Source organism: Phaenicophaeus curvirostris, chromosome 4 (genome assembly GCF_032191515.1).
Source record: "Phaenicophaeus curvirostris isolate KB17595 chromosome 4, BPBGC_Pcur_1.0, whole genome shotgun sequence".
NCBI lineage: Eukaryota > Metazoa > Chordata > Aves > Cuculiformes > Cuculidae > Phaenicophaeus > Phaenicophaeus curvirostris.
The window spans coordinates 12,341,190-12,367,781 of NC_091395.1; the positions used below are offsets into that span (position 1 = coordinate 12,341,190).

At 41.8% G+C, this 26,592-nt stretch overlaps 1 protein-coding gene across 3 annotated transcripts in view; it reads right to left on the bottom strand.

The window, feature by feature from the left end:
• Nucleotides 1-381: 381 nt before the first annotated feature.
• The window catches only part of ELF2 (E74 like ETS transcription factor 2), a 34,482-nt gene continuing 8,271 nt past the window's right edge, over nt 382-26,592 (bottom strand). The window contains exons 2-9 of one of the 3 annotated variants that reach the window (XM_069855248.1): nt 25,274-25,469; nt 24,219-24,384; nt 8,034-8,147; nt 6,881-7,054; nt 5,045-5,131; nt 3,161-3,353; nt 2,422-2,775; nt 382-1,147 (exon numbers count right to left, since the gene is read on the bottom strand). In XM_069855248.1, the coding sequence (XP_069711349.1) occupies nt 520-1,147; nt 2,422-2,775; nt 3,161-3,353; nt 5,045-5,131; nt 6,881-7,054; nt 8,034-8,147; nt 24,219-24,384; nt 25,274-25,345 (1,788 nt within the window). In that variant the 5' untranslated portion in view covers nt 25,346-25,469 and the 3' untranslated portion in view covers nt 382-519. Of the gene's footprint in view, nt 1,148-2,421; nt 2,776-3,160; nt 3,354-5,044; nt 5,132-6,880; nt 7,055-8,033; nt 8,148-14,276; nt 14,468-19,782; nt 19,885-24,218; nt 24,385-25,273; nt 25,470-26,592 lie in introns of those variants that run through there. The other 2 variants (XM_069855251.1, XM_069855249.1) reach the window with 2 other exon arrangements.

Here is a 26,592-nt window from a genome sequence, read left to right on the forward strand (position 1 = left end):
TTTATGTCACATTCTACAATACCTAGTAGCAGAGTTTTTCACATAGCACCAGTGGAGTACTGTGGGCACACAGTATTAATTGCTGGTATGCATATAAAATGCATCAAATTTGCCATTTGTAACAATGAGACTTTCTTTTCCCCCTGAAAATTAAAAACCAAGGCAAACCTCTCACACAACTCTCTCTTAGTGTTCCAGGTTTTAGTGTGACTCGGCAACAGGTAACGTAGTTAACTGTTTGGTCCCTTTTCAGTCCCTCTATCTTTCCTTCTCCGTAGGTTCAGCTGTTTCCCAGCTGGAAGAGGCAGTTTTTGTCAGCATATCAATGTGGTTTTCAATTCCCACTGAAACACGGGAAAATAATTTTTTTTCCAGTAAGTCTTCAATATATGCACATTTATTAACATTTCAAAATTCTCCTTTTCGACTTGGCGATCACATCCACTTCCCTCCCCCAATTATGTCAGTATATTTAAAACCGTAAGAGTCTCCAAGTCCATGCTGGAAGCAACTTATTGTTCATTTCTCGCATGTTATGATTCCTTCTGTTTTCATTGTCACAGGAAGCGCAATAGCTGAGGGCGTGCTAACTACTACTACGTGGGTCACAGTCTTGCTTCCATCTGCCGGCTTCTCTTCTTTTACAAGCTGCAGCGTTTTCACTTCATGTTCCTGTTTTGAAGCCACTGTGTCAGATTTAACTTCTGGACTTTTTATAACTGCACTAATCACCCTGGGAGGAGTCTGGCCAGATGCCTGCTGAGCAGGCACCGATAGTCTCATTACTGGTGTCCCATGAGCTATAGACACTGGGGTTAGTGCTCTAACAGCCAACGGGGTTCCCACGATGTTAATACTCCCTGACCCAGACAGGCTTGTTTTTGTTTGTAACTGACACTGCGTAAGTTGCGTAGCAGGGATGGTAATGATTTTGGCAGGCTGCATTGTGATTTTGTCTCCGTTTTCAGCAGAGGTTGGCATCACAGTAGGGATTGTCTGGATTACTACCTTTGGAGTTGTTGCTGTTGTTGGACTGGTGTTGGTGATTAACGGTGACCCCGCATTTACCGACTGCACCGCCACGGTTGAGATTTTCTGCCCCAGAGAGGTCATAACAACAGGCACTTGCATTGCCACACGTACAGTCCTGCAAAATAAAAGATGTGTGCGTTTAAGCCAAAATACATTAGAAATGACAACAGGTATAAACAAATCCAGGATTTGCGGATTTTTAATAGGCTCATTAAAAAAATCCAACCCCCAAAAACACCTAATATTTTGGCACATCTTGCAACAGGACTTCAAAAATTCAGCAGCATTCATATCTTTTTTCCCTTCCTTCTCTCTACAGAATTTGAGAATCTGCAGGAGGGCAAGCATATAGACACTTGGCTCTGGTATCATAAGCTAGACTTCTATAGTATTTTATCATGCTACACTGCTGCTTCCAAATCAGAAATCGTTTCCAACATCTGAAATGTAAAGCAAAAACTAGAAGTCAGTTTCCCAACCAAAATATTGCTTATCGATAGTAAATGATGAACCCAAGACATTTGAACGCAAGACACATGGGATGTCATCCAGAGGGACCTGGACAGGCTGCAGAAGTGGGCCTGCAAGAACCTCATGAAGTTCAACAGGGCCAAGTGCAAGGTCCTACACCTGGGTTAGTGCAATCCCCATTTACAGGACATGATGGGGGAGGATGTGATTGAGAGCTGCCCTGAAGAGAAGGACTTGGGGGTGCTGGTCGATCAGAAGCTCAACACGAGCCGGCAACGCACGCTTGCAGCCCACAAGGCCAACCATATCCTGGGCTGCATCAAAAGAAGCGTGGCCAGCAGGTTGAGGGAGGTGATTCTGCCCCTCTATTCCTCTCTTGGGAGACCTCAAATGGAGTACTGTGTCCAGTTCTGGAATCCTCAACATAAGAAGGATATGGAGCTATTGGAACAGGACTGGGGAAGGGCTACAAAGATGATCCGAAGGCTGGAGCACCTCCCATATGAGGACAGGGTGAAAGAGTTTGGCTTGTTCAGCCTGGAGAAGAGAAGGCTCCGAGGAGATCTTATAGCTACTTTCCGGTGCCTGAAAGGAGCCTACAAGAAAGCTGAAGAGGGACTATTCATAAAGGCTTGTGGTGATAGGACGAGGGGGAACAGGTATAAAATGGAGAGGGGCAGATTTAGAATAGACATTAGGAAGAATTTCTTCACCATCAGAGTGGTGAGGCACTGGCACAGGTTGCCCAGGGAAGCTGTGGCTGCCCCATCCCTGGAGGTGTTCAAGGCCAGGTTGGATGGGGCCTTGGGCAGCCTGATCTAGTGGGAGGTGTCCCTGCCCATGGCAGGGGGGTTGGAACTAGATGATCTTTAAGGTCCCTTCCAACCCAAACTATTCTATGATTCCATGACTTCAAACCTGGGCGCTGTCGTTGCTGGGACAGTAGTAGTGGTAGTTGAGGGACGAGATGACGATGTATCATGCGCTGGTGAGGCGATATTCACAACTCTGGTGATTGCTTTTTCTGTTCTGGTACAGCTTAACGGAGAGGAATTTTTCCCTCCACGTGCAGAGGTTGCTGCTTTTAAAAGGTTTTCTGCAGATAAAGATACTCTTTCCAATGACTTCTCATCTGTAGGCGTTGACAAATCTTCATTGCAAGATTCGCTTTTGTCATCATCTATGACAACTATGTTTTTTGGCATCTCCTTAAATTGATACACAAGCCTCTGCCCTTCAACTTTTGCCAGGATTCCTCTTTGATAGTAATATCTGCAAGAAAGTGCAATAAGTAGTAACCAACACAATAACAGATTTTGAAGAAAATCTTATTCTAAGCTAATAAAATCTGACGTAATCACGGTAAAACCCACCACGTGAGAAGGTATGGAAAGAAGCTGGCAGAGCACACTGACAAAGCATCTAAAGGATCTAGCTGAAAAAAACCTGACCTTTCAAAGTTGTACTTCAGGAATTACAATACAAATTAGGTGGGGCAACATAAAAAGCAATAGGATCTGCAAGACAGATGCTTTTTAAACAGCTAAGTCAGCAAGAGAGCAGATCTATAATTTCAAAACCGTTACTTTTCTATAAGCAAAATTAATAACCAGATTGAAAGTTACAACAGATAACTTAAGGATATAGGAGTTTTTACCTCAGAGCTCTTCCCATAGTTTCATAGTTCATGTCAGGTTTGTTTTTGTGTTTTCCCCATAGTTTGGAGACAGCTTTCGAGTCCACAAGTTTAAAGATTCCCTTCTCCCGCTGAGTCCATTTAATATATCGAGGACAAGTATTTTTGTCCTGGAGAAGATCCAGAAGAAACTCCCATAAATACGTTGTATTTCCTATAAGGGGAAGCATTTAAACGTTAGAAACCCACTTTCAAAGGTAACAAAGTTCTTCACATATAGATAACTCCAAATGTCCTACATTACGTGCAAATGCTACACGGAGGACAATATCTAATGCAACCTGCACATACTCATTCATTCAGGTAAGTTTAGTAAAGCTTCCATAAATATTTACATTCTGAAAGGAGCTAATCCAAGTGATCTGCTTTATAGCACAGGAGCCTCTTCAATCCAGCACCCATTCTCAGTTCTTGAAAAGAAGTGTGGGAGGGCACTCCAAGTCACTACAACCTACGTCTGTTCAGCAGAGGCAGGAGGAGAGCTCAGAATCTTCTTCTCATATGGGCTTAAACAGGGAATGGAAGCGCCACTGCATTTTATGACACTGAAGGACAGGAGGATATAAATAAGTAATTTTTAAAAGGCACATAACCTTCAGTAAGAAACTCAACTGTGCTAAATTTGTAGCATAACCTCCTGTCCAGAATCTGGGCCTCTCACACCAAACCCTTGTTCTGACTCTTCCCAAACATATGTTGCAGAAATGTATGCCGCATCCTTCTAGATACAAAGCTAGTACAACTTCTTGCTTCAAGTACTCGTACCTTCTGTTTCCCCCTCAGCTCCTCATAAATAGAATTTCTGGTTTCGCTTTTAAGTGCAGGAGATGCAAAAGCTCCAGAACTTCATTAAGGTCCACCACTACCCCCAGTCAAACACAGCAACACTGACCACTGCAGGGACGTTCAATTACTGTTTGTGCAGTTTGCTTCATGAGCTACCATCTGCATGACATCAGACCCCTTCTTCCTTGCCCTACTGACAACTAAGGAGCTATAAAAGGAATTACATAAACAGCAGAGAGCTTGCTTTCAAACAAATTGCAAAATCATAGTGGAGCTGACGCTGCAGGCTCTTCCAGCTAGTGTCCTGCCACTGGAAGTCACTCAACTTTCTTTCTCCTAGCCACGGCAACATCTCCAAACAAGTTTCAGTGCAGTGACTGGGGAAAAGATCCAAGTTTTGCACCTATAACCAGGGGAAAAGCTGATACGCTGTATGCCATCTCAAAGGTAACCTGTGAGCAAATAACCCGGTGTCGCCGTGCTGGGTGAATCACAGGGCCTCGGAGCCCATGAAAGGACCCACTATTTATCAAGAAAAACATTAAGGAAGTATAACTCTCCTGCACAAAATCCCTCACTCAACCAGTAAAGAAACCTATCATCATTTGTTCTTCCCCTTATGCCAAACTGAATCTATTAGTCAGGCAACATATTCCCACTGAAGTCTGTGAATCAACTAAGAAAACATTATTTTCAGCTATCACCACTACGAACACCCATAAGCTGCCTCTACTTGAGAAGCCTTCCTTCAGCAGCGGCTTAACAAATTCTGTGCCTAATAGTAATTTAACAAAAGCCAGCACAAGTCAATAAGCACAAAGCAAAGCTAATGAAAGATTAGACTGCAGAATGCATTACAGGGCACTTGCAGAGCAGTTCCACACATCCTTGTGCCAGATCTTATACAAAAAAATGCGCAAACATAGAATAAAAATAAAATTCTAACAGAGTCAGTCCAAATTCATCCGCCAAACTATTAAAGGTCTGCGTATTTCCTGTGACAGATACAATACACACGTACTGCATGATTTTAAAGACTTGATAAATGGAAAAATATACCTTTGCCTTCCCTAGGTTTCTTCTTTATGCCTAGATCTGGAGATCCATCAGATATACCCGATTGCTGGGTCTTCGGTTTACGGCCAGCTGCGCAGAAAACATGGGGGAAAAAATATTAATCATATGCAGAATAAAAGTATTTTATAGTTTTGTCTTTGCTGAAAGAAGCAGTTCTTGCTTTTTTCCCCCTGCCATTTCCTTGCTACAGATATGGATAAACTTAAACTCTTAAACTACTACTATTGCACATGTAGTTTAATTCAAGATTTGGTTGCTTATTTCATAGGCAGATTTAACTCGATTTCAGACAAGTTAATAGCAAGTGAGGTAAGCATCCAACGTATGAAGTAAACTTGAATTTATTTGCACTCTTTCAGCCCAGTGCCTGTTTTACTCTGAAATTTATTATTTCCTGTTCAGCTTTGGGTTTGGCTTTCTAGTATGGGAATCAGTTTCCCTAAGGAATTTTATTACTGAAGTCATAAGCGTTCATTTCCACCTTGCACCTCTACATTAAACGCTACAGATAAAAGCTTCCACTGGGCATGCAGGTGGTGCTGCACAGGATTCACAGGGCTACAAATGGTACCTACGACCTCAGGGATGCAGGACCACTGTGGGCTGTGCTGGGAGCCTACCTGCAGCTCCCTGCTGGCCCAGCTTGCTGGACAAATTTTCAAATTTATAAATTTTAAAATTTCAAATTTTAAAATTATAAATTTAAATATAAAATTACAAATCTTCAAATTTTCAAATTTATAAATGTAAATTTGAAAATTTACTACCTCAGCCACAGGAGCATTAATTGTTGCTCATAAAAAATGTCTTCATTACACGCTGTATTTCAAAAAGCATGAATAATGAAGACCAAAGTTAAAGCTCTGTAACTACAGCTGAATAACCTTACACACAAGAGTGGGAATTTGGACTGTTTAATAGGAAAAAATATTTACAAAATAATCTTCCTAAACCTTCCTGAGTGCAGCCCTGTAACACAATCTGACCAGCAGTGACCATAAACAGAATATAAAGAAATAGTTTCAATCTAGTGTACGACTATAGCTACAGCGAATCTTTAAGTATAATTTTCTTCCTGATGTAACTTCCAGTAGAGTTAGTTACCTGTTGTGTGTGTTTTCATTGAATCTAAAACTCGCAGATATTAATTTATATCACTATATTGCTTTTTTTTAATCTAAATTATAAATAAATATTCCATCTTAGCATGCTTGGAAGTTCTATTAAAACCAGTGTTCCTACAGTTATATGAATTGTATTGATGCCTGCAAGAAAAATGTTAGACCAGGGAGAAACCTCAGCAGATGCCAGCTTCTCATGTGGTAGCTGAACACTTTGACACACTGTTGTGAATAGTTTCTCCTCCAAGACATGCCAATCAAATGAGATACTTACCTCACAAGGCAGAGCTTGTACTGATTTTGTAAACTGCTTTATGGTTTTTTACATTAGTATTTAGCCTGCCGTTTCACTGGAAGAACACTTGAGTCAAATATATCCTTATTTCAGACACCAATAGTTACCCACACAAATCCTCTTTGAATCCTTCTCTACCTTTCCTCCAGTTCAGAAACTGTGCTTAAAAAACACAGCAATAAAAACATCATTTTCCTCCACTGCTCAGCAAAGCCCATTCTCTTGCTACTTTTTTTCTTGTTGCATTTTCCAAGAACTCGTATTTCAGACTCAAACAGTCTGATTCTATCAGCAGAGACGTCAGATCATCTAGCCTATCTCTACCAGTACCAACCACATCATCCGCAGCAGCGCACATGAGAAATAAATTCTGAGATTGCTTCTACAAAGAGCCACACGTACCTTTTTTCTTTTTCATTGGTTCATGGATATCAGGGGAAGTTGGAACAGGAGACGAATCCATTGGTTCAGATTCCTCCGTTGACACCTCCACCACAGTTTCTGTGATCACGTCAGGTCTCATGGCCGCATGGATGAATTCTGGGGTTGACACACAAGGAGGGACAAAAACTTCCACTATGAGGGAAGACAGAAAAAACAGAGAACCTGATAAAGTTTCTATCTGATTATTTGAATGTCTCTTACACAAAATTATTTTTTAACAAAGCATACGCAATAGTATAGCAAGACTGCTCCAAGAACCTGCCACCTAGAAAGTTAATCCAATTCCCAAAAACATGGACACTTGCAGGCATTGTTAGCCATGAGACAAGTATTGCACCAATATTCTTTAGAACTAAACTCAACTTTAAGTGAAACAAATCGGAGCCTAATCCTTGATCCTTAATCTGATCTCCATTTCTTATTTTGTACCTATTGGGTTCCAGTTTGACCATTACTTCACCCAATTTATATTAAGTAACTGAAGAAGAAACATCAAGTTCAAGTAATCATCGAGAGAAAGTTTTGGGGTTTTTAAACTGATACCACTTTGCAATACAGTGTATCCAGATATTCTTTCTAAAATACCGATAAAAGTACTTTCCCTTAAAATAACTCTCTGTTTTACCAATTTAAAATGTCAAATTCACAGAATCACAGAATAGTCCAGGTTAGAAGCGACCTTTGGAAGGGAGCTGGTCCAACCCCCTGAAGCAGGGGCCACCTAGTAGCGGCTGCCCACAACCACGTCCAGACGGCCTTTGAGCGTCTCCAAGGAAGCAGACTCTGCAGCCTCTCTGGGCAACCTGTGCCAGTGCTTGGTCACCCACACAATCAAAAACTCTTTCCTGACGTTCAGATTGAAAAGTTTAAATGTGCAGCTGCTCAAGGATCTGTACTCAATAATCTCTTAATTCATACGTAAGCATGCTTCTTACAGGGTGGAGAAATCACGTAAAAACTCTTTAAGAAATCAAGTTTTGAAATAAGTAAGCAAAATGTTTTAAACAGCACACAGTTCTCCACAGAAGCAGGTTTCCATTTTTTTTTGGTTTTACTAATTAATTAGAGGAAGGAGAAATGGCTCACAGAGCAGAAACTGCGGCTGACATACCAGGACTCCTGGCATCTCTCAGGCAGGTAGGAGACTCCATATGAAGCAAGGCCTCTGCAGCTTCGATTGTCTTATCCGTGCAGTGCACATTACTTCCATGAACCGATGCTTCCACTGTAGAGGGATTGAAAAAAAAAAACCACGTAGAACAGATTACTGATAAAAGTCCATATGTATTGCTACTCAACGACGAAAATCCAAAAATTGTCAAGTGTCTTCACAACTTTTACACCTTCCTGTCAGCACAAATGTATAGGAAAGACACGAGACAAGCAGAAACAACACTGCCACTTCTTAAACTAGACTGCTGGTTCGCAACCAACCTCATTTTATGAGGTGTTCAAGAGCTTCTGGGATTTGTCTTCTGCCTTCAAGTTAACCAGAACAAACCAGATTGTAATGAGGACAGTTACAAACTAACAGAGCAGGGAAGCTGTACCATCTCCAAATATTGTCCCATTAAAATCTAAAGGTCACCTCTCCTCAGATTTTCAGTCTATCGGGATAAATAAATACGCATACATATAAAAATACAATATCACTTTACAGAACAGAGATATCCAGTTTCATTTTCTGACATCAAAAATATCTGTCAGTTGGGTTTAGCAGGCTTGGCTGTTAAAATTAAAAGAACAAAGCATAATAAACAGTACGCAGGACTAGGAGGGGTTTAAGCCATAGCTAAGGAAGAGGCCAAAAAGTCTCTTTTTTGCCAAGTTCTGAAAGTTTATGAAAACTAAGTAATTCATCAAAAACAATTTAAAGCAACTTCAAGAGAGCACATATAAGTTTGATACAGTGCAGATCACAGCAACTTGAACACAGCAGCAACGGGAGAGAAAAAAAACAAACCAAAAAGAACAACCAAACCCCAACTTAGCAATTAAAGCTACAACCTTATTCAGGGACAACTCAATATTCCTCACCCTTGCAAAGGTTCTTAAGAGAGGTGACTGCAGAAACACCTGTTGCACATCATCCACACTTCTCCCTAAGGTACGCCAGCTCTCTCCAGTTGCTCTTTCCATTTATGGCCATCTGCTCAAAGCTGAACCGCTCCAGTGAGGCAGCTGGCAGCCCAGGAAATCTATCTTTAGCGTCAGCAGGGTCACCTATCTCCAGCGTCAGAGAACTAAAGAGGATTCGGCAATAATTCTCTAGGAGAGCTTCAAGGCACCTATCCAGCTACTGAAAACGCCTAAGAAACAACTTAAGGTTTGTTTAGTGAAAAGCAGGAAAAATACTGCTGACGTTGCTTGCGATTTAAGAAAATACTGGATACAAGCAGATTCACACAGCTCACATGGGGAAAAAAACCTTCCAGTATATTGCAATTTATTTAAATGCAAAGATTAACAACTTGCAAAACCTACTGGCCAGCAGACTGAACACTTAAACCAGGAGCTGAGAGTGAACAAAACCTGGAAGATGCACAAATGTCAAATTCTGGACAAATGAAACACCTCGCTGAACCTGCCCACCCGCTGGCTGGGTGCTGGATTCCCACCACAGCCCTCTCCTGGGATGCTATTTAGGGGGCTTTATCTTTTGGAATAGTAACTGCATGATAAAGCCGACATTCCACCACCACTCTGCCCCAGGCTGGGAACAACAAAAGCCTAAGAGCGAGGAAAAATCACTCTAAAGGAAAGGGTCTCTATCGCACACACTGTCCCTTGGACAATCAGTGGCAATCAGGAAGAGTTTCAGACTGTGAGCCCTTGCCCCAGCTGCAGGTCCTGGGTGCTCCCTATATCAGGGGAAGGCGTTTTGTTCCCAAGCAGCAGTGCAGGCTGTCTGGAGGCTGAACACCTGCACTAAAACTGAGTGGCCCTGCAGGAAACCCTCTAAATTTTAATTTCTAAAGAAGCGCTTCAGTTGCACAGGAATTGATTGCTAAGTCTCCCCTCATCTACCAGATACAACTTTCCACTGAACATCGGAAGACAGGAACAGTATTCAGCTAGTCACTATAAGCGTATCAATTCTACACCAATATCAAAATGAGAGAGCACAAACCGCATTTAACATACTATTATTATGAAGTACGAAAGGAGATTGAAAGCATGTCAGCAAAGCTTTTCCACCAACCCCTCTGCCTCCCCCACAGCAAGCACTGTATGATTCTCAGTTCTGTTTCTGGTTACCATTTTTGAGACAACTAGCTAGCTTGCTTTTGTGCAGAGACCAGGTTCAGTATATAAAGGACTTCCATAAAGAAACTCAAATGCAGTTCCCAAGTTTCTATTGTAAGAGAGTACCGGATTAGCTTAGTGAAGTCACCTACTCCTAAATGCTTAAAAACATACAAAATTTTCCTACTTCCCTACTTTTCATATCCTACTTTTTATATGAGGACTACAGCTGCAATGCTCTAACAACAGAGCCAAGGTACACCGGAGCCACATGACCTTTGCTCAACATAACCCTTCCATTTCCAACAAAACCAGCATGATGTGCTCCTCAAAAGCCCCTGACATTTGATAATACAAACTTCACAAATATTTTTTCCAATGTAAGTTACTTAAGGCTCCACTAAAATTGCCACCTAAGAAACATCAAGCAAAAAATAGTAACACTTCTGGCTTTGGCTGAAACACCACACATGCTGGCTGTCTATCACAGCAGTTAAACTAAACTAACATGGCCAAAAACAAAGCTAGTAAAATAATTACTAACACGAGCGCTGCCACCAAGTTTGAAGCCTTCTCAGCTAGCTACACTCTCCTTTAGCCAGCCCACAGTTTTAGCCTCAGAGGCTGATCCAGTGAGCATCAGGAGTTTTCAGCTGTGCTCAGGAAACCTTACTGCATCAAAGCATTTGGAAAAAGAAAACTGCAGATTCCTATCTCAATGCATTTTACATAAACTGTCTTTCTGCCAAGCTAGAAAAAGCCTAGTTACTAGAAGACAGCAAGTCAGAGTGCTAAGTCTGAAGGTGTGATACTAATGAAAAACACAGCTAGGAAAGGTATCCGAAAAGATGAAGTGAGGAAACCGGTTCCCTCAGAGTGGATGGGACAAGGGAGAATCGGGTGGCTGCTGGAGGACTAAAGCAAGTGTCATCAACAAACGATGCTGGTATCGCAACACTTGGTAGCTCTTCTCACAATAAAGACTGGGGGGAAAAAATGCAAACTGAAGGAGTAGAATTGTGCAATTTAAAAAAGCCGATTTCAGTCAAAAGCCACCACCAAAGAAAAATCCCTGGTAGTTATCACCACACAGTACCTTTCAGGCTCACACATCTTGTGCCACACAAACACACATCATAACAACCTTAATCTTCTCTCAGTACATCCAAGGCTGCGATGTACAAGTACCATACTGCAGCAAGCAGAAAAGTTTCTAACTAAAGAACCTTGCGTATGAGCCATTTCTTTAATAATGCCCAATTCAAAAATTTTCTGTTGTATTTGCACCGTGAACTCCTGTGAACTGGCCACTGTGCCCAGAGAAGTTGTGGCTGCCCCATCCCTCCAGGTGTTCAAGGCCAGGTTGGATGAGGCTTTGAGCAGCCTGATCCAGTTGGAGGTGTCCCTGCACACGTTAGGGGGGGTGGAACTGGATGACCTTTAAGGTCCCTTTCCAACCCAAACCATTCTATGATTCTACATACAAGACTCACAAAGGTAAAATAAACAGTATTGCCTGAGTAAGCAACTTCAGATGTAGCTGCTACTTTATACACTCATTTCAGGAAGAAAAACACATACAGACATGAAGCAAAGTAGAAAGAGATGGAAGCAGATTTTTCAGACTTCGGTAACTGAGAAACACGAGAACTGCATTTTATCCATCTGGAACACATCAAAGCCAATGACACCACTTATCTTTCATTCTTTCAAATCGAATCCCGTCTTACTGCTTTTATGAAACAATCTGATGCCTTGACACTTTACTTTAAACAGTTAATTAAAAATGCTTCTGGTCTGTTTTCAGAAAAAGAATTAAACCTCTTAGGAAGGAAAATAATTTCAATTTTTAAAACACAAACAGTTAACTAGGATAGTTGGTGTCTATCTTCACTATTGACCTAGTGTCTTCTAGCTCCACTTTCTAAACAAATACCATGTACAGTAGATTATCCAAGGCTCTCAACAGCTGTTTCAAAATACCAAACTTGGGAATTAAGTCTGACAGGGTCATACTTTAGCTTTATAGAAGAGAATACTGGCAACCTATCAATTTTGTAACAATGCCCCAAGTTTTAACCTAAAACATAAAGAGCAGCGAAACAAATTAAAGCAAGTGATGAGAGGAAAAAAATGGAACTGAAATTTTCAAAACAGTACTTATCAAAACTGCACTACACCTCCCCATCTCTTTACCCGAAGAGCTATCAATGTCTGCACTTACAAGGTCAACACTTAACTGTAGCACCTGATTTATAATAGCTTATCCTTTAATACTATCAGGCAACCAAAGCAACACTTTAATGAAGAATTCACAATTCCAAGCATGGAACTCAGTCAAGAATTACTACACACAAACAGCCCTCATTAAAGTTTATTGGTGTTCACATGCTTGTTTTATCTCAGCATTTAAACACCATAGTAAACAGCAGTGGAAGGTAGTCGCAGTGCTTAAGCCACACTTTAATTAAAAACAGCTGAATTGCCTATGCAGGTAATACCCAGAAATCTTCTAGTATGCAACACTTGACTGGTAAAGAGGGCATTTTCAGTTTACTGCTTGTTTTATGGCACACATTTGCTCAAAAACTGAAGAACAATTCCTCGAGGTTTTAAGTATTTCCTAAGCCTGGCTTTGTGAGTTCAAGGGACTTCCAGCTGCACACAGGTTAACGATGATATATAACCCACTGCGTAACGGACATGACTAATGTAAGATGGATGCAATCATCTCAAAACACTTGTTTCCCTCTGAAATGTAAGTTATCAGACCAATATTGAGAAAAACATTAGCTACAAAGCCAAAACATCTTCCTAAAGTCATTTGAGAGTTGTTCTTACAATAAGCAATTGAGATAACTTGAGGGGGCTGGAGAACAAGTCTTATGAGAAGTGGCTGAGAGAACTGGGGTTGCTTAGCCTGGAGAAGAGGAGGCTGAGGGTAGACCTCATTGCTCTCTACAACTACCTGAAAGGACGTTGTAGAGAGGAGGGAGCTGGCCTCTTCTCCCAAATGATACGGGGATAGGACAAGGGGAACGGCCTCAAGCTCCACCAGGGAAGGTTCAGGCTTGACATCAGGAAAAAATATTTCATGGAAAGGGTCACTGGGCACTGGAACAGGCTGCCTATGGAGGTGGTTGAGTCACCCTCCCTGGAGGTGTTTAAGGCACAGGTGGACGAGGTGCTGAGGGGCATGGTTTAGTGGTTGATGGGGATGGTTGGACTCAATGATCCAGTGGGTCCTTTCGGACTTAGTGACTCTATGATTCTATAACTCTATAGAGTAATAATTTTGATACAGTTTTCCTCCCACAGCTGTCAAACACTCTAAAGTTTCGTCAACACCGAGGCCGGCAGGCAAGGCATAATTCATACAACCCCTTAGGATAAAGGATTCCTCTCCTAAATCCACGTGATACCACCTACACCCACAAATAACTAAACAGATGGGGCATCCTGATAGCGTGAACTGTATCCCTGACCGCAATGCGACTATCACAAGGAACACCAAGCCTCTCAAGCCTCGTCTTTGAACACACAAGGGACACGGAGGGAGGAAGGACGCGGAACCCGGAGGGGGGGGCGGCCACGTGCGGGCGGCCCCCACTTCCGTGTTTACGCGCGCGGCGAGCGCGCGCGGGGCGAGCCGGCAGCCAATGGGCGCGCGGCGAGCGCGCCAGGCGCTCGCCGCGCGCCCATTGGCTTCCGGCTCGCCACGCCCCCGCCCCCCATTGGCGGGGTAGGGGGGGCGCGCGCGCGCGCGCGCGCGCCAAAGGCGCCGCTTCCGCTACGCAGCGCGCGAGTCGGGGGGGGGGGGGGGAAGAGGAAGAAGGGGGCGCCACCCCCACCCCCCCCCCAACCCCACGCACACGTGGGGCCCCGCCGAGTTTAAAAGGGCACGGGAGGGGAGGGGGGGGGAAGAGGGAGAAAGCAGGAGGAGGAAGGGGGGAATAAGGCTCTCGCACTTCCTGGTTCTCCCCGCGCCGCGCAAAACTCCCGCCACAACTTCCGCCGCGGGGCTGCCGGTGGAGAGCGATCGCCCTTCCCCGTCCCCTTTCTCTCTGCCCCACCACCCCCCCAACCCCGGCGGCGCCGCTGCTTTTACCGGCTCGGATGAGGAGGTCGAGCTGGTTGGTGGGTCCCTCGTGTAAGGACGCCGCCATGTTTTAGCGCTGCCGGAGAAAAGGTCCGGACCATGGAGCGGCGCGCGGCGGCGGCGGCACCAGCAGCGGCGGCGGAGGCGCTTCCTGATGGGCGGCGCGCGCGCGCGATCCTTCCGCCGCCGGGCGCAGACAGGAAGTGCCGCGCCGGCACCCGCGCGCGGAGGGAAGGAGGGAGGGAAAAAGGGGTGGGGGGGCAGCGCCTCGGCACCGCCCGCAGGGGCTGAGGGACTAAGGCTTGTAGTGGTAGGACTAGGGGCAATGGGTATAAACTGGAGAAGGGGAGATATAAACTAGACATAAGGAAGAATTCCTTCACCGTGAGAGCGGTGAGGCGCTGGCACAGGTTGCCCAGGGAAGCTGTGGCTGCTCCACCCCTGGATGAGTTCAAGGCCAGGCTGGAAGGAGCCTTGGGCTGGTGGGAGGTGTCCCTGCCCTTCACAGAGGGGTTGGAACTGGGTGATCTTCAAGGTCCCCTCCAACCCAAACCATTCTGTCATTCTAGGGTTATCAAGCACCGAACATCAGGAAAGAAATCTCTTCACCAAAAGGGTTATCAAACGCTGGCAGAGGCTGCCCAGGGAGGTGGTTGAACCACCATCCCTGGAAGCATTCACAAGACAGGTAGATGAAGTGCTTAGGGATATGATTTGGTAGGGGACAGGCGTGGTTGGGTTTGGTGATCTCCAAGGTCTTTTCCAACCTCATGATTCTATGAAATCTAGCCTCCAAGCAGATTTGTGGGAAAGAAGTTGCATTGTTCTCTTAATTAAAAACCAACAACCCCCCACTTTTTAGGGTTGTGCTCTTTCCCATCTGAAGAACAACCAGTTTGAGCGATGCCACAGCTTCCCCTGCCAGGTCCCTGCAGCCAGACAGAAGCAACAACCACAAGGAAGTGTTCTCCAAGCTTATTCTCCGATTAAAACCTCCAAGCTGCACACAAAGAGTAGCTATGCCAAGAAAAGCCAAGCATGTCCCACATGGAGATCAGGCCCAGGCACTCCTTCACTAACCAACCCCCTGTACACCTGACCAGACCCTGCAAAGCCACTGTTAGAAGGATCAAGCAACCACTTGTTGCCCAGAGATTTCCCCGTGCACACCAGCTTCACAGCTCCATTAGAAAAAGGTCAAGGGCACCAGCTGCATAAATCTGACAAGAAGGAATCTCTCTCCCCTCTCCAGTGTTTTAGTAGTCCTAGGGTCTAGATCACAAGCAAGAATTCAGAAGCACTTTCCCCAGCACACCCATCACGAATCACCTCTAACAGGTACCTTGTACTCCTACCACAACGCTAAAGGCTTTCCAGGAGTACAAACTTAATAACTATACACACAAATAAAAATGCAGGCACAGTTTGTAGACTTCACTCATCTATCCCTGGCTGTAAGGACTGAATTGGTTCATCATCTCATCAGATAACGAACGGGACCCATGAACAACATCGTTCACGCTCACGTTCAAGCCACAGTATCTAAGGGTAAGTGTGTCCTAAAGTTTTGCCAGCAGAGCTCTTTCCAGCCAGAAGCATGGACAAAAAAGGCACTCTCCAGCCAACCGTGACGGCAAAACGCTCTCATGCAGATACAGCTTTGCCAACAGCAGAGTGCTCCTGTCAGCTTCTGTTATTCAGAGAGGTGGAACAGCAGCGTTAACAAGAATTCCTTCTGTCAGCATATTTCCACTAGAGGACTCTGCTGTATTCCCTAGCAGACGTTTTTCTAGTGGAGACAAGCCCGAGGACAAGTAAATGCATTTTAAGTAGGTAAACACTTAAACGCGCAATAAAACTTCATAGCCCTTCCTTAAAACATACTCAACTTGGAAGTATAATCCTCACACACTGTAGTCTGGGGAGAACAGCTTACATGCTGAAACCACTGTGTGCTCACATTGCTTTGTCCTGTGTACTTAGTGTTGTTCAAAATCCTAATTTACCCACACTTCTCTCTTCAAGCAGTTACGTCCACAGCAATAAAACACAGTTCAGAATATTTTGTCAGTTCAGATCCAGATCAAGAGGTGCACCAAGATATTGAATACCTTTGAAAATCCAGACTTGTGTCAACAGGAATTCAAACTGACATACTTTGGAAAAGATGCATTTGCTGCCTTAACTTGTCAGTATGTAATTCAGTGAGGACTGTTTACTGCCAGCCACAAACTGAAGTGTTTGACTCATATCCAAGTTGTTCTCTCTACCCCCTACGGGCAGAATTGCCTAAGAATTGACGTTTTGCCTAAGATATGCGGACTCCTTGAATAAATGCATTCAAGGAATCTGCGTGTGTAATTTTTGACCAACATGATGAGTCCAAAATGAATAAAGAGTACAAAACATCAAGGTCTTGGTTTGATATCAGTTTTCTACGCGGCATTTATTTACTACTGCGAGCACAGGCGTAGCGCAGTATTTGCCAATTCACAGCCTTGAACAGCTGCTCACATTATTCTGATACTTCACTCTCTCTGATCGCACAGAGGGAAACTATCTCTGGCTGCCCGAGGGATTCCAGTCAGTTGCAGAAATACCAAGTCTTTCAAGATTATAATGTCAGCAACTACAATCCATCTATGAAGCGATAATTTTGACCTCTGCCCAACTTATTTACACTAGTATTACAGCACAACACTGTCTTTAAGCACGAATGGGATTTCCCCCTGAAGCTCTGCGTGTTTACACTATGTGGTTTCCAGTACTTGATGCTGAACACTGATTTGTCATGCTAATAAAATCTTTCTATTTCAGGGGAAAAAAAGACAGTCAATAGGAAAAGACGGAAGCATGCATTTACCTTCTCAATCTCTTTTAAAGCCTCCTTTCCAGACAGAAGGCTAACAAAGAAGGCTACAAAACCTACTTAAAGAGTGGTGGTTGGCAAGAAATATTTACTGTAATATAAAAGGACCACATGAAACTGCAGATTAACTTATGTTTCTCTGCCATGAAAAAGGTAGAAAAAATATACAGGAACAGATCCCCTCAACAGCACCATTCTTTGTCAGACTGAAAACAATTGAGAAGAAGAAGTTGGATGTGATTAACTGTATGCAAGAGAGTGGATTTAGAAACTCAAGAATATGAAATCCTGGAAGGTTTCTGATTTGGAAAAGTGGACGGCAACATGATCACCCGTTATCTTACACACCTCCCCGAACAGTCCTCAGAACTAACACAGCATTCCAGGGCTGTTGAGGAATTGTCAGTCTCCTGTCCCATATTCTCTTATGTAAAGTTGCTTTTCCCCCAGTTCTGACAAACTGCACCTTTAAGTGTACCCAGGATCCTGGTGTCACCATTCCTACGGCAATCAGCGACTCCACACAGAAACGTAAACACATTCTTAGTATTTGATACTGTCTCTGACACACAGAAAAGGAATTACTCAAAGCAGCAAGTGCCTAAATTTCAGCATTATTACTTGTGAACGTGGAATGAGAAAAACTTGGTTGCCTCAAAAGAAAATACTGACACATGCAATTTCCTGCCTTATAATGAAATGCTTTCATTTCAGGGCAGATGATTAAAAATCAGGCATAGCATGTTGCATGATTTGACAAAACTGACAGCATTTGAGATTGGTAACAGGCTGGCAAGCAAACTGTGCCACTGTTGAGCACCAAGGAGTTCAAAATCTAGCATTTACCATTCCTTAAGACTTCTCTGATAAATAAATGTCTACTCTAGAAGCCCACTGAGCAGGAATCTTTGAGCAGGACTTTTAGTCCTTATGAACACATATGGCTTTACCGTGACCCTAGAATTTTTTTTCGTCAACTACAATCTCCCTTTTAACATGCAGATCACCTTTAAAAATTAGTCCTTTCAAGCTTGTCACAGTAGCTTTGATCAATAAAGACCACTAGCTCTCGTGTGCTCATACCACGATGCTTTTGGCATGGCACGCTGCATTCCAATTTCAGATACAAACCACAACATTTTTCAGCTTACATTAGTAAAATGTTGTGGCTGAATCTTCAAAGTAACATCCTACCATTTCCCAATCCCAGTTGCTGCTGGAGTTGGGAGTTTAGAGAAAGAGCGTGTCTGTACATCTGAAGTCCAACCCATAATGCCGTGCACTAGCAAGCCATTTGATTAGCCTCACATCAGGCTCAGAAAATAAAATTCATGCCTCAGGTGTGTGTTTAAATCAGGCTGTATTACAACATACTCAAGTCTTGCGGTGCTCTTTCAGTACAAAGCACTGAACACAGCATGGCAGAAACCTGAAATCTATGAAGAACTGGACACCACAACCAGGCTGTTACCATTACGCAGAAACACTACTGTCCATAGAGCAGCCGCACTGCTCTTTTCGTTAAAGGAAACATCAGCAAAGATGACCTAAACTTTAAGTTGCAGGTGAATTTTGTTCCTGAATTATGAACATTACTGAGAACAAATGTATACACCCCTGGCATAACTGCTCCAAGTGCTATACAACAGCACACAGACCGGCAGCGGGATCATTTTCTTTCACGGTCACCAATATTTCACCAGCAAAACTACAATGGATTTCTTGCCAGAGTGCAAACTCACACCAGTGTAGCAGTAGCATGGCATTGAAAATAAAATTAAGTCACATTCAAAGGATAAATTCTTAACCCATGAATGCGTTCGAGACATCTAATTCTTGCAGCAGAGCAAGTACTACACGCAAAGTTTTATCTTGCTTTTGTCTAGCTAATGGGCTTCATCTTAGCTCTTCGACAAAGGCGGTACCTACTTTAGCTGAGAGTTTAATCAAGCTGTTAGAATGTCCAAACTCTTTTTTGTAAGCAGCATAGTCTTCAAAAGCAAACTGCTCTCCACTTGTAAAATTCTAATCAAGACAAGGAAATGAAGTTCAGTCGACAGGATACGTCAGCACTAACCAAAGGTACACCAGATGTTAGCGTTAACTCATTTTTCGTAACAGGCATTTTAATCAAATGATGACTGGACAGAATGGATGATAACATTGTTCTGTTTATCCCCTACACACACGTGCTACGATCAAAGGTAAGATTTGAACCAGATCTAATATCGAGTCCTTGGTATATTTAACAACTGATGAAAATTTATCCGAGATAAACAAAAGAGTTCATATGCTCAAATTCACATAAAAGAGGTCAAAAAGGAAGCAGTTTTAAACATCACAAAGAAGACATATAGAGGCAGAAAGAAGAACAAGTAATAACTACAGACTTTACATAGATATACAAAAGTGGTTCCCACAGCGCTAACAGTATAAGCAGTAACCTGAAACTTCCTCTGTAAAAGAGGATTTGTCTTAAAGAACATCTTTTATTCATGCAATTGTTTAAATTAGAGGAGGAGCTAAGCCTAAATCACCTTATTCAACCTCCTCCCTCCTTAAGGACGACTATCAATTTACACAACAGTTTCAACTGAACTTCTGATGCAAAAAAAAAAAAAATTAAGAGATTATAGACAAACATACCATCGTTGTTGTCTTTGTAGCTCAATATTTTTCCATCAGATCATAATCCTGGAGGGGCTAATTTTCAGATCCCCATTTTTTCATGCAGATCTTCTACCCTCCCTGTGGCAATAACATTTTTAGAATTAAAACAAATTTTCAACTTGCATCACAGGGAGGATTTCTGATGGAACATCAAGTTTAAAAACGTGGTGACAGTTCACAAGTCAAACAATATCTCAGCTTCTCAAAAGCACTACTGTTTCCTCTTTAAAGCTGTGAGAAGGAAATTCCAAACCTGTACTTGCCAATTTGGCAATTAATAAAAAAAATAAGGGGGGAAAATACTACTGATACGAGAAGCCAGATTCACTGAATTAATTACATCAAGGTCTATATTGGCAATATGATGTTGGTATCCCTCTCGTAGGCATCCAGCTTTACTACACTAGGTGACATCTGCTTAATAGCTGTCTGCTGTTCAACAAGATTTGTAAGCAACAAACAACACTGGCTTTGCAAATTCATCATAAGTGAGGTAACACAGAAGAAAAGCAGGACCAGTGCAGGCATGAGATCAGTGCAAATGGTGTTCAGAAACTACTATATAATTTCAGCGACAACGCTTCAGATAACTCGGCACTTTTAAAACAGCATTATCCTACTTAAATACTCATCTAATGCCTTATTTAACTAAAAGACTAGGCATCATCCATGTATGAGATCTGCAGATCACAACTGTGGTACCCTCAGCACTGCACATACATTAAATCCAAAGATGAGATAATCCCATTAACACACCTACTCATCCACGCTCTGGGTTCTTCGTCGTGACAGACAATCAGCACTATAGCAACCAATAATTTCAAAGTGACTGTCGCTTTAAAAACAGCAGCTTCTGTTGTTAGGTAAACTAGGATATATTGTTTATGACACTGCTGCAGTAAACAAAATGTTAAGACTGTAACTCAGTCCCCAGCAGTCTATAAAGGTACCGCTCCTAAGAATGATGTCATACACATAGGAAAAGATATTTAAACACTGTGACAATCTGAAGCTTATACTCTCTCTTTCAAATATTACAAAAGGCCCTCCTTCCACTGACAACGTCATAAGGTCACATGAAAAAATCAAAACTCCCACTTTTTGTTTGTCCTAGAAAAATCCTTTGTCAACATTTTTTTCTATTCCAAGCAGACCAGCATTTATTTCTGGACTAGGACAAAAAAAACATAACTTGAACCATTAAGTCTTTCTTGTTTGCTAAAAGACTCCTGAGTTTTAATTTTATAGTTAATGGATTAATTTTACAATTAAAGGATTAATTATAACTAATGATCCTTCTTGATTAATGAAACTAGACAGATTAGTGGTAAAAAGCCTGCCAGGGGTCTGATTGGCAACCCCCCCCCCACCATATTCTCCTAGAATTGACTAAAAATCCATCAGTATTTATAGATATGGCTATTTATAATGATGATATAGCACTTTTTATTTGAACTGTGTTTTCATAAATGCAAGAACTTCTCTAATACAAAACAACATTACAGGTCCTGATTCTGCCCTCGGATCAGCGCTGACAGTCCTTACAGCCCACACAGCCTCAAATCCAATCACAGAACAGCAAACCACAGAGTAGAATGGAGACTGGTTTAACAACAATGGATTTTTCTCCCAAGATACACAAATATCTATCATTGCATCTACCTATACCTTGATACTTGTTTCTGCTTTAGCCTGCTTTCTTGTTAACATTTACTACGGCACATTCTACCACCCCTCCAACATCAAATTGCTTCCTACCCACAGAAGAAGATCTATCTCTTCCCCTACAAAAATTAAGAATTAAAAAATACACTCAGATTCACACTCCTGCAACTCATTGCTACTAACAGTGCATTACCAAAATGAATATTCCTCAGGGCTTTCATATGCTCCCTCCACTCATTTCTACCTCTGTGTATGAGCAATTAATTCAGAAAGAGTCTTGACAGTCCCAAAACGTGTGAGAACCCGTGCCCCACCAGACTGCCCCTCTCAGAACAGACGAGGCTGAGCACTTCTCTCACCAACATCAGACACAAGCACGCTGCAGAATCATTACTTGCTGTCATGTGTAATTACACCATGTAAACAGCACTGGATTAATGGTGCATACACTATACCAACACTAATTAAAATTTGCAAACATGGAAAAGGCTACGCAAGGGAAGATTACCTTTCTCCAAAGACCTTCTGGGCTCACAAATTATAATACTCATTAATAGCTTTTAAAATCTTCAGCAATTTGAATTTCTCTTGTATACTATTGTAAATTGGCTTTTTAGTGCACATTAATTTTTATATCAAAACTATTAAAACGAAATTTTAAATATCCTAACTGATCTTAATATTATGTTGTTATACTATATTTTTAAGGGCATATTAAAGTGAAAGTTACTATGAAATTAACACACACAAAACTCCACCAAACTATCTGCAGTCAAGACAACCTCTCCTACCATCGCCTGTCATAAACTCACCAAATTATCACATAAACTATCCTATGCTGTACTTGGAAATATCAAGATTTGGAAGCAGCCACGTGTTTCTTTCTTTGAACAATAAATTAATATACAACTCCTACCAAAGACCTACAAGTTTTTAATGTCCCTGCGACCAGTTTACTGGAGCCACAAAACGATACTTAAAAACCAAGTTCATTTGCAGTAATTCTTTATCCTAGAACAACTGTTGTGTTACCCATTAATCTACCAAAATCTTACAAGAAGCAGCATATTTAAAGTTTATAAAAGTTTATAAAAACAACACATGTGAACGCAAAAGGATTCAAAGTACAAGCTACTAAAAGTTTTCAAATTTATAAAACTCAGTCTCTTGGAAAACAAAATATAATCTCAATTCCCACTTACCACAGCCTTAGAAGTTTTATTACCGTAATTAAAAATAAATATATATATGTACACACATACACACACACTTGGTGTATTTTCTTTATATTATGTTGTTGAACTTCTATTAGTGTCTTTAATCCAAAGCACATCTGAGTAAACAGGAACTGCATGTATTCTCCCAAAACCTGAACCATTAGATCACGTACATCTTACGAAGCTGACAAGTGATTTTCGATGCAGTGCTACAGGAGACTAACATCCAGATTCAGAAAAATGTATGAGCAATTGCATCCACTGCTTAGGGAGAAATCTGAATGTAAACTACCCAATCTGATGCAAAGGCACATACTTACTGGGCTGGAAAGTCAAGCGACTAAGAGAAGAGTCTGTCAGCTTTGTTTTGCCGGCCTGACACCACGAAAGCAAACTCCAACTCTAAATTAGGCAGCCCAAGGACAGGAACATACGCTATCCATGTTCTTGTCAAGTGGTCTCACCAGTTCAGTATCAAGCGCCAGAGGACCTGTCCTCCCTTGGGTTCCAGCTCTGTGTACTCCCCACCCCTCAGGCCCTCGGCTGAGCCATGTCAGCGTGCTAATCCAGCAGAAAGTTAACCCAACAAAAAGACAGTTGAAAGCTTCTCTGCTAGTTCTCCTCGCCAAATTAGCACACCGAAATGGATAAAAAGGATCCAACAAGTATGAGAAGCAGCACAAGAAAGCAAGTGGGAGGGATAAAAGGAATGGCAGCACAGCAGCAGCCTGGCAGTCAGATGTCATTAGGCTCGCACAGAAGCACAGCTTTTTTTTTGTTCCAACAGCTTAAATGGACTTTGTTCTCCCTTGGGAAGTTCAAAGCTCCTGATCGTGTTCTCTGGAGAGTGGTTTACAGCAAGATACATGCTCATCTCTAAACAGGTCAGCGGCTTTAACACCAAAGCTCTACTCCTTTCTTCGTTAGTAACCTGCTATTTTACCACACAGCTGAGTTAATTTCAATCTCCCAGGGTTTCTGCCCATAAAAGGACAGTCCAGCTCCATTCCCCTGGCTCTGCCACATGCTCCTGCCCCTAAACCAGCAATAAAACCACTCCTGGATCAAAAAGGCAGGATAGCAAGGGACAGAGGATAGAGCTCGTGGGAAAGGGGAAGAGTTGGAAGAGAGAGCAAACAGCTGTGCAGTTCATATTGCCCACTGCTCTGTAGTTCTTTGGCTCAGACACACCGTAAAACTGAATTCTAACCGGCTTCCTGGCTCAGCTGATTTTTAAAACCACACAGTTCAGTGCCCAGCTAACCCCCTGCAGAAACAGGTAACGAAGACATAAATGAAGATCTGCCTACTCATGAGGGTACAGGGTGTTACGCCCTAAACCTAAAGTGACATTTTTACTTGCCAAGCCTCGACCCTGCCATCACTGAAGCTAAGCCAGACTGAGTCTAAAAGGAAGGAATGTGAACCCAGGTGAAGATCTCCATTCTGTGGGTAAAGACAAAGTCATATTCCTTACGGACTTCTAAAGGAAAGACAACTGCATGGAAAATAAGATTAAAATAAGTCTACCTGTTTCCACAGTTTCAGTCTCAATTTCTTGTTCCTCTGCTACATCTTGCATCAGGTAAGTCTCATCATCATAAACCAGGACCTGAGCAGCATAACCCTGTTCTAGTCTGGCACTAGGAACTGGCTCCACAATCACTGCTGGGAATTCAGAGACTGGCTCTTTTTCCTACAGAAAGAAAAAAAAAACACAAAACAAACCAAGAAAACACTAAGTACTGCACTGTTGAACTCTACATCGATATTTTCCTCTTCTGCTCTCACATATATTATGGAATAGTAACAATAATTTTAAAGAGTCTTAAAGAAATTTTCTTCTAAAGCAAGAGGTAAAAACCAAGAGATAGCTTATCAAAAGGACCTTCCTGAATCTCAAAGACATTTTCCTGGCTTTAAGCATTTAAAATTTAAACCATCAGACAGCTTTAAGATATTGAAAAAGAGCAAGCCTTCCAAGTAAGATATTCAGCCGTGGAAAGTATTTTTTCTCCCTCTGCTCCACGAATCATCATTATTGCTTTGGATGCGTATTGCAATATACCTGTATCTGACCTGTACCTTATGAACTCTCATGTTCAGGATTAAGCAGGTAAGCTATCACAAAAGAACTGGCTACTTCAAAGCCCATATGCCCACTGCTATTTATTTAAGGATGAATACAATTCTAACAACATATGTAATCTGTTAAAGTCTTGCAGAAGTGGAACCCTGCCAGATTCAATTTACTACAAGCTACAGCACAGTGGAATGTATTTATTATTTGCCGATAAGGATGCAAAATAGAAACAAATACATTGTGTTGGCTAACTTTGAGAGCAGTCCTTGTATAGTTCTCCTGATCACATTCTACACAACAAGATACATCTGAGGTCTTTAATGACGTGCTTAGTACAGAATTTCATTTTGTAAACCTACAGTTTGTATGTCTACAGTTGTACTACAGACTTCAAAACTTACTGCTTCCACTTCTCTGTGAAAAACAACACTAGATTTTTCTTTCCAATTAAGATAAAAGGTGTAACACTTGTTAGTAAATAAATGCTATTTATTTTTCTAACCTCCTCATTTTTTATGCCGTTGCTGTCCAACTCCCGGCCAGGACCTCCAGTGTCAATCACTGCTGATGTCATGGTGCATCCCCCGAAGATGCTTTGAGAGCTGTTATCTATCCCAAAGACAGTGATGCTGATAGCCTCAGATGATCAAAGACTCAAATCCACAATCCGCTTCTGTTAAGCAGCTAGGCAGCAGTGCCTGAAACACAAAATAATGTTAAGTTATTTGCAGTTTATATTGAAAAGTCTTCCTACATTTAGAAACTGCATGCTACATCCCTGCATCAAAAGAGGGCATCAGTGGGTGAACACAACAGATGTGACCTTTTCAAAGTTAACACCGAATGCCATTGTACAACACAAGTTTCACACTAACTTTTAATACTAAAATAATAAGGTTTCAGTTTGGTTCTTTGCAATTTGTTAAATTTCACACAATTTTAAAAACAAATAGTTTCCTACAGTATTTCCCATCAGCCAATATCCCATTGATGTCAAACACCAACTAAGTTATTGAGACGCACATTTGAGTTAGCAGGTTGGGATTTTTTTTAATTACGTTTTTGTCTTTGTTCTGTTGCTTTCACAATAACTTCACAAAGCTATAGTTTCATAACATTTCATAACTATTTTCATAAAGCTTTCAAACATATTGCCTTTTAAAATCAAAGCATATGTAATACACATCTCACAAACACATATCTAATTTCCAATACACAGTTTTCTTTGAAATAAAAAGCACTGTAGCAGTTCCTCCTTCTTTTTTCTTTCCTAGAGAATAAATTCTTACGAGTCAAAAAAAAAAAGTAATTCCTCAACATAATACTTTGATTTGGGTATACTGTGGACCCAAAAGACATATAACCTCCATCTTTGTGAATCTCTTTAGAACTAGATTAACAGCAGAGCTTTGTTTCTAAACAACTGCTATTTATTTATTCTGAATAAATATTATTACTCATATCCTGTCTTTGGAAGAGACAAATAATCTGTGTTCATAAACCTTGGGCTGTGAGGAGCAGTTTACTATTTCAAGATGCAAACCAACAAGTTTGGCTTCTTAGTCATTCAACAGAAAGCACATAGTCCACATGAGATGTAAGAACCCAATCTGATATCAATTACCCTTGCAAGTCACTCCACTGAGATCAATGCTTTGTAACAGAAGACAGAATTGAGCCCAACACTCTTAATAAAATCCATCCATTTAGAAAGCCAGTACAATCACCAAGGTCTGCAAGAAAATAAGATCTTCCAATATATTTTCCAATACATACTGAAGAAAAAACTTTATCGTTAATACTCCAGGAGGTAAACTCAGT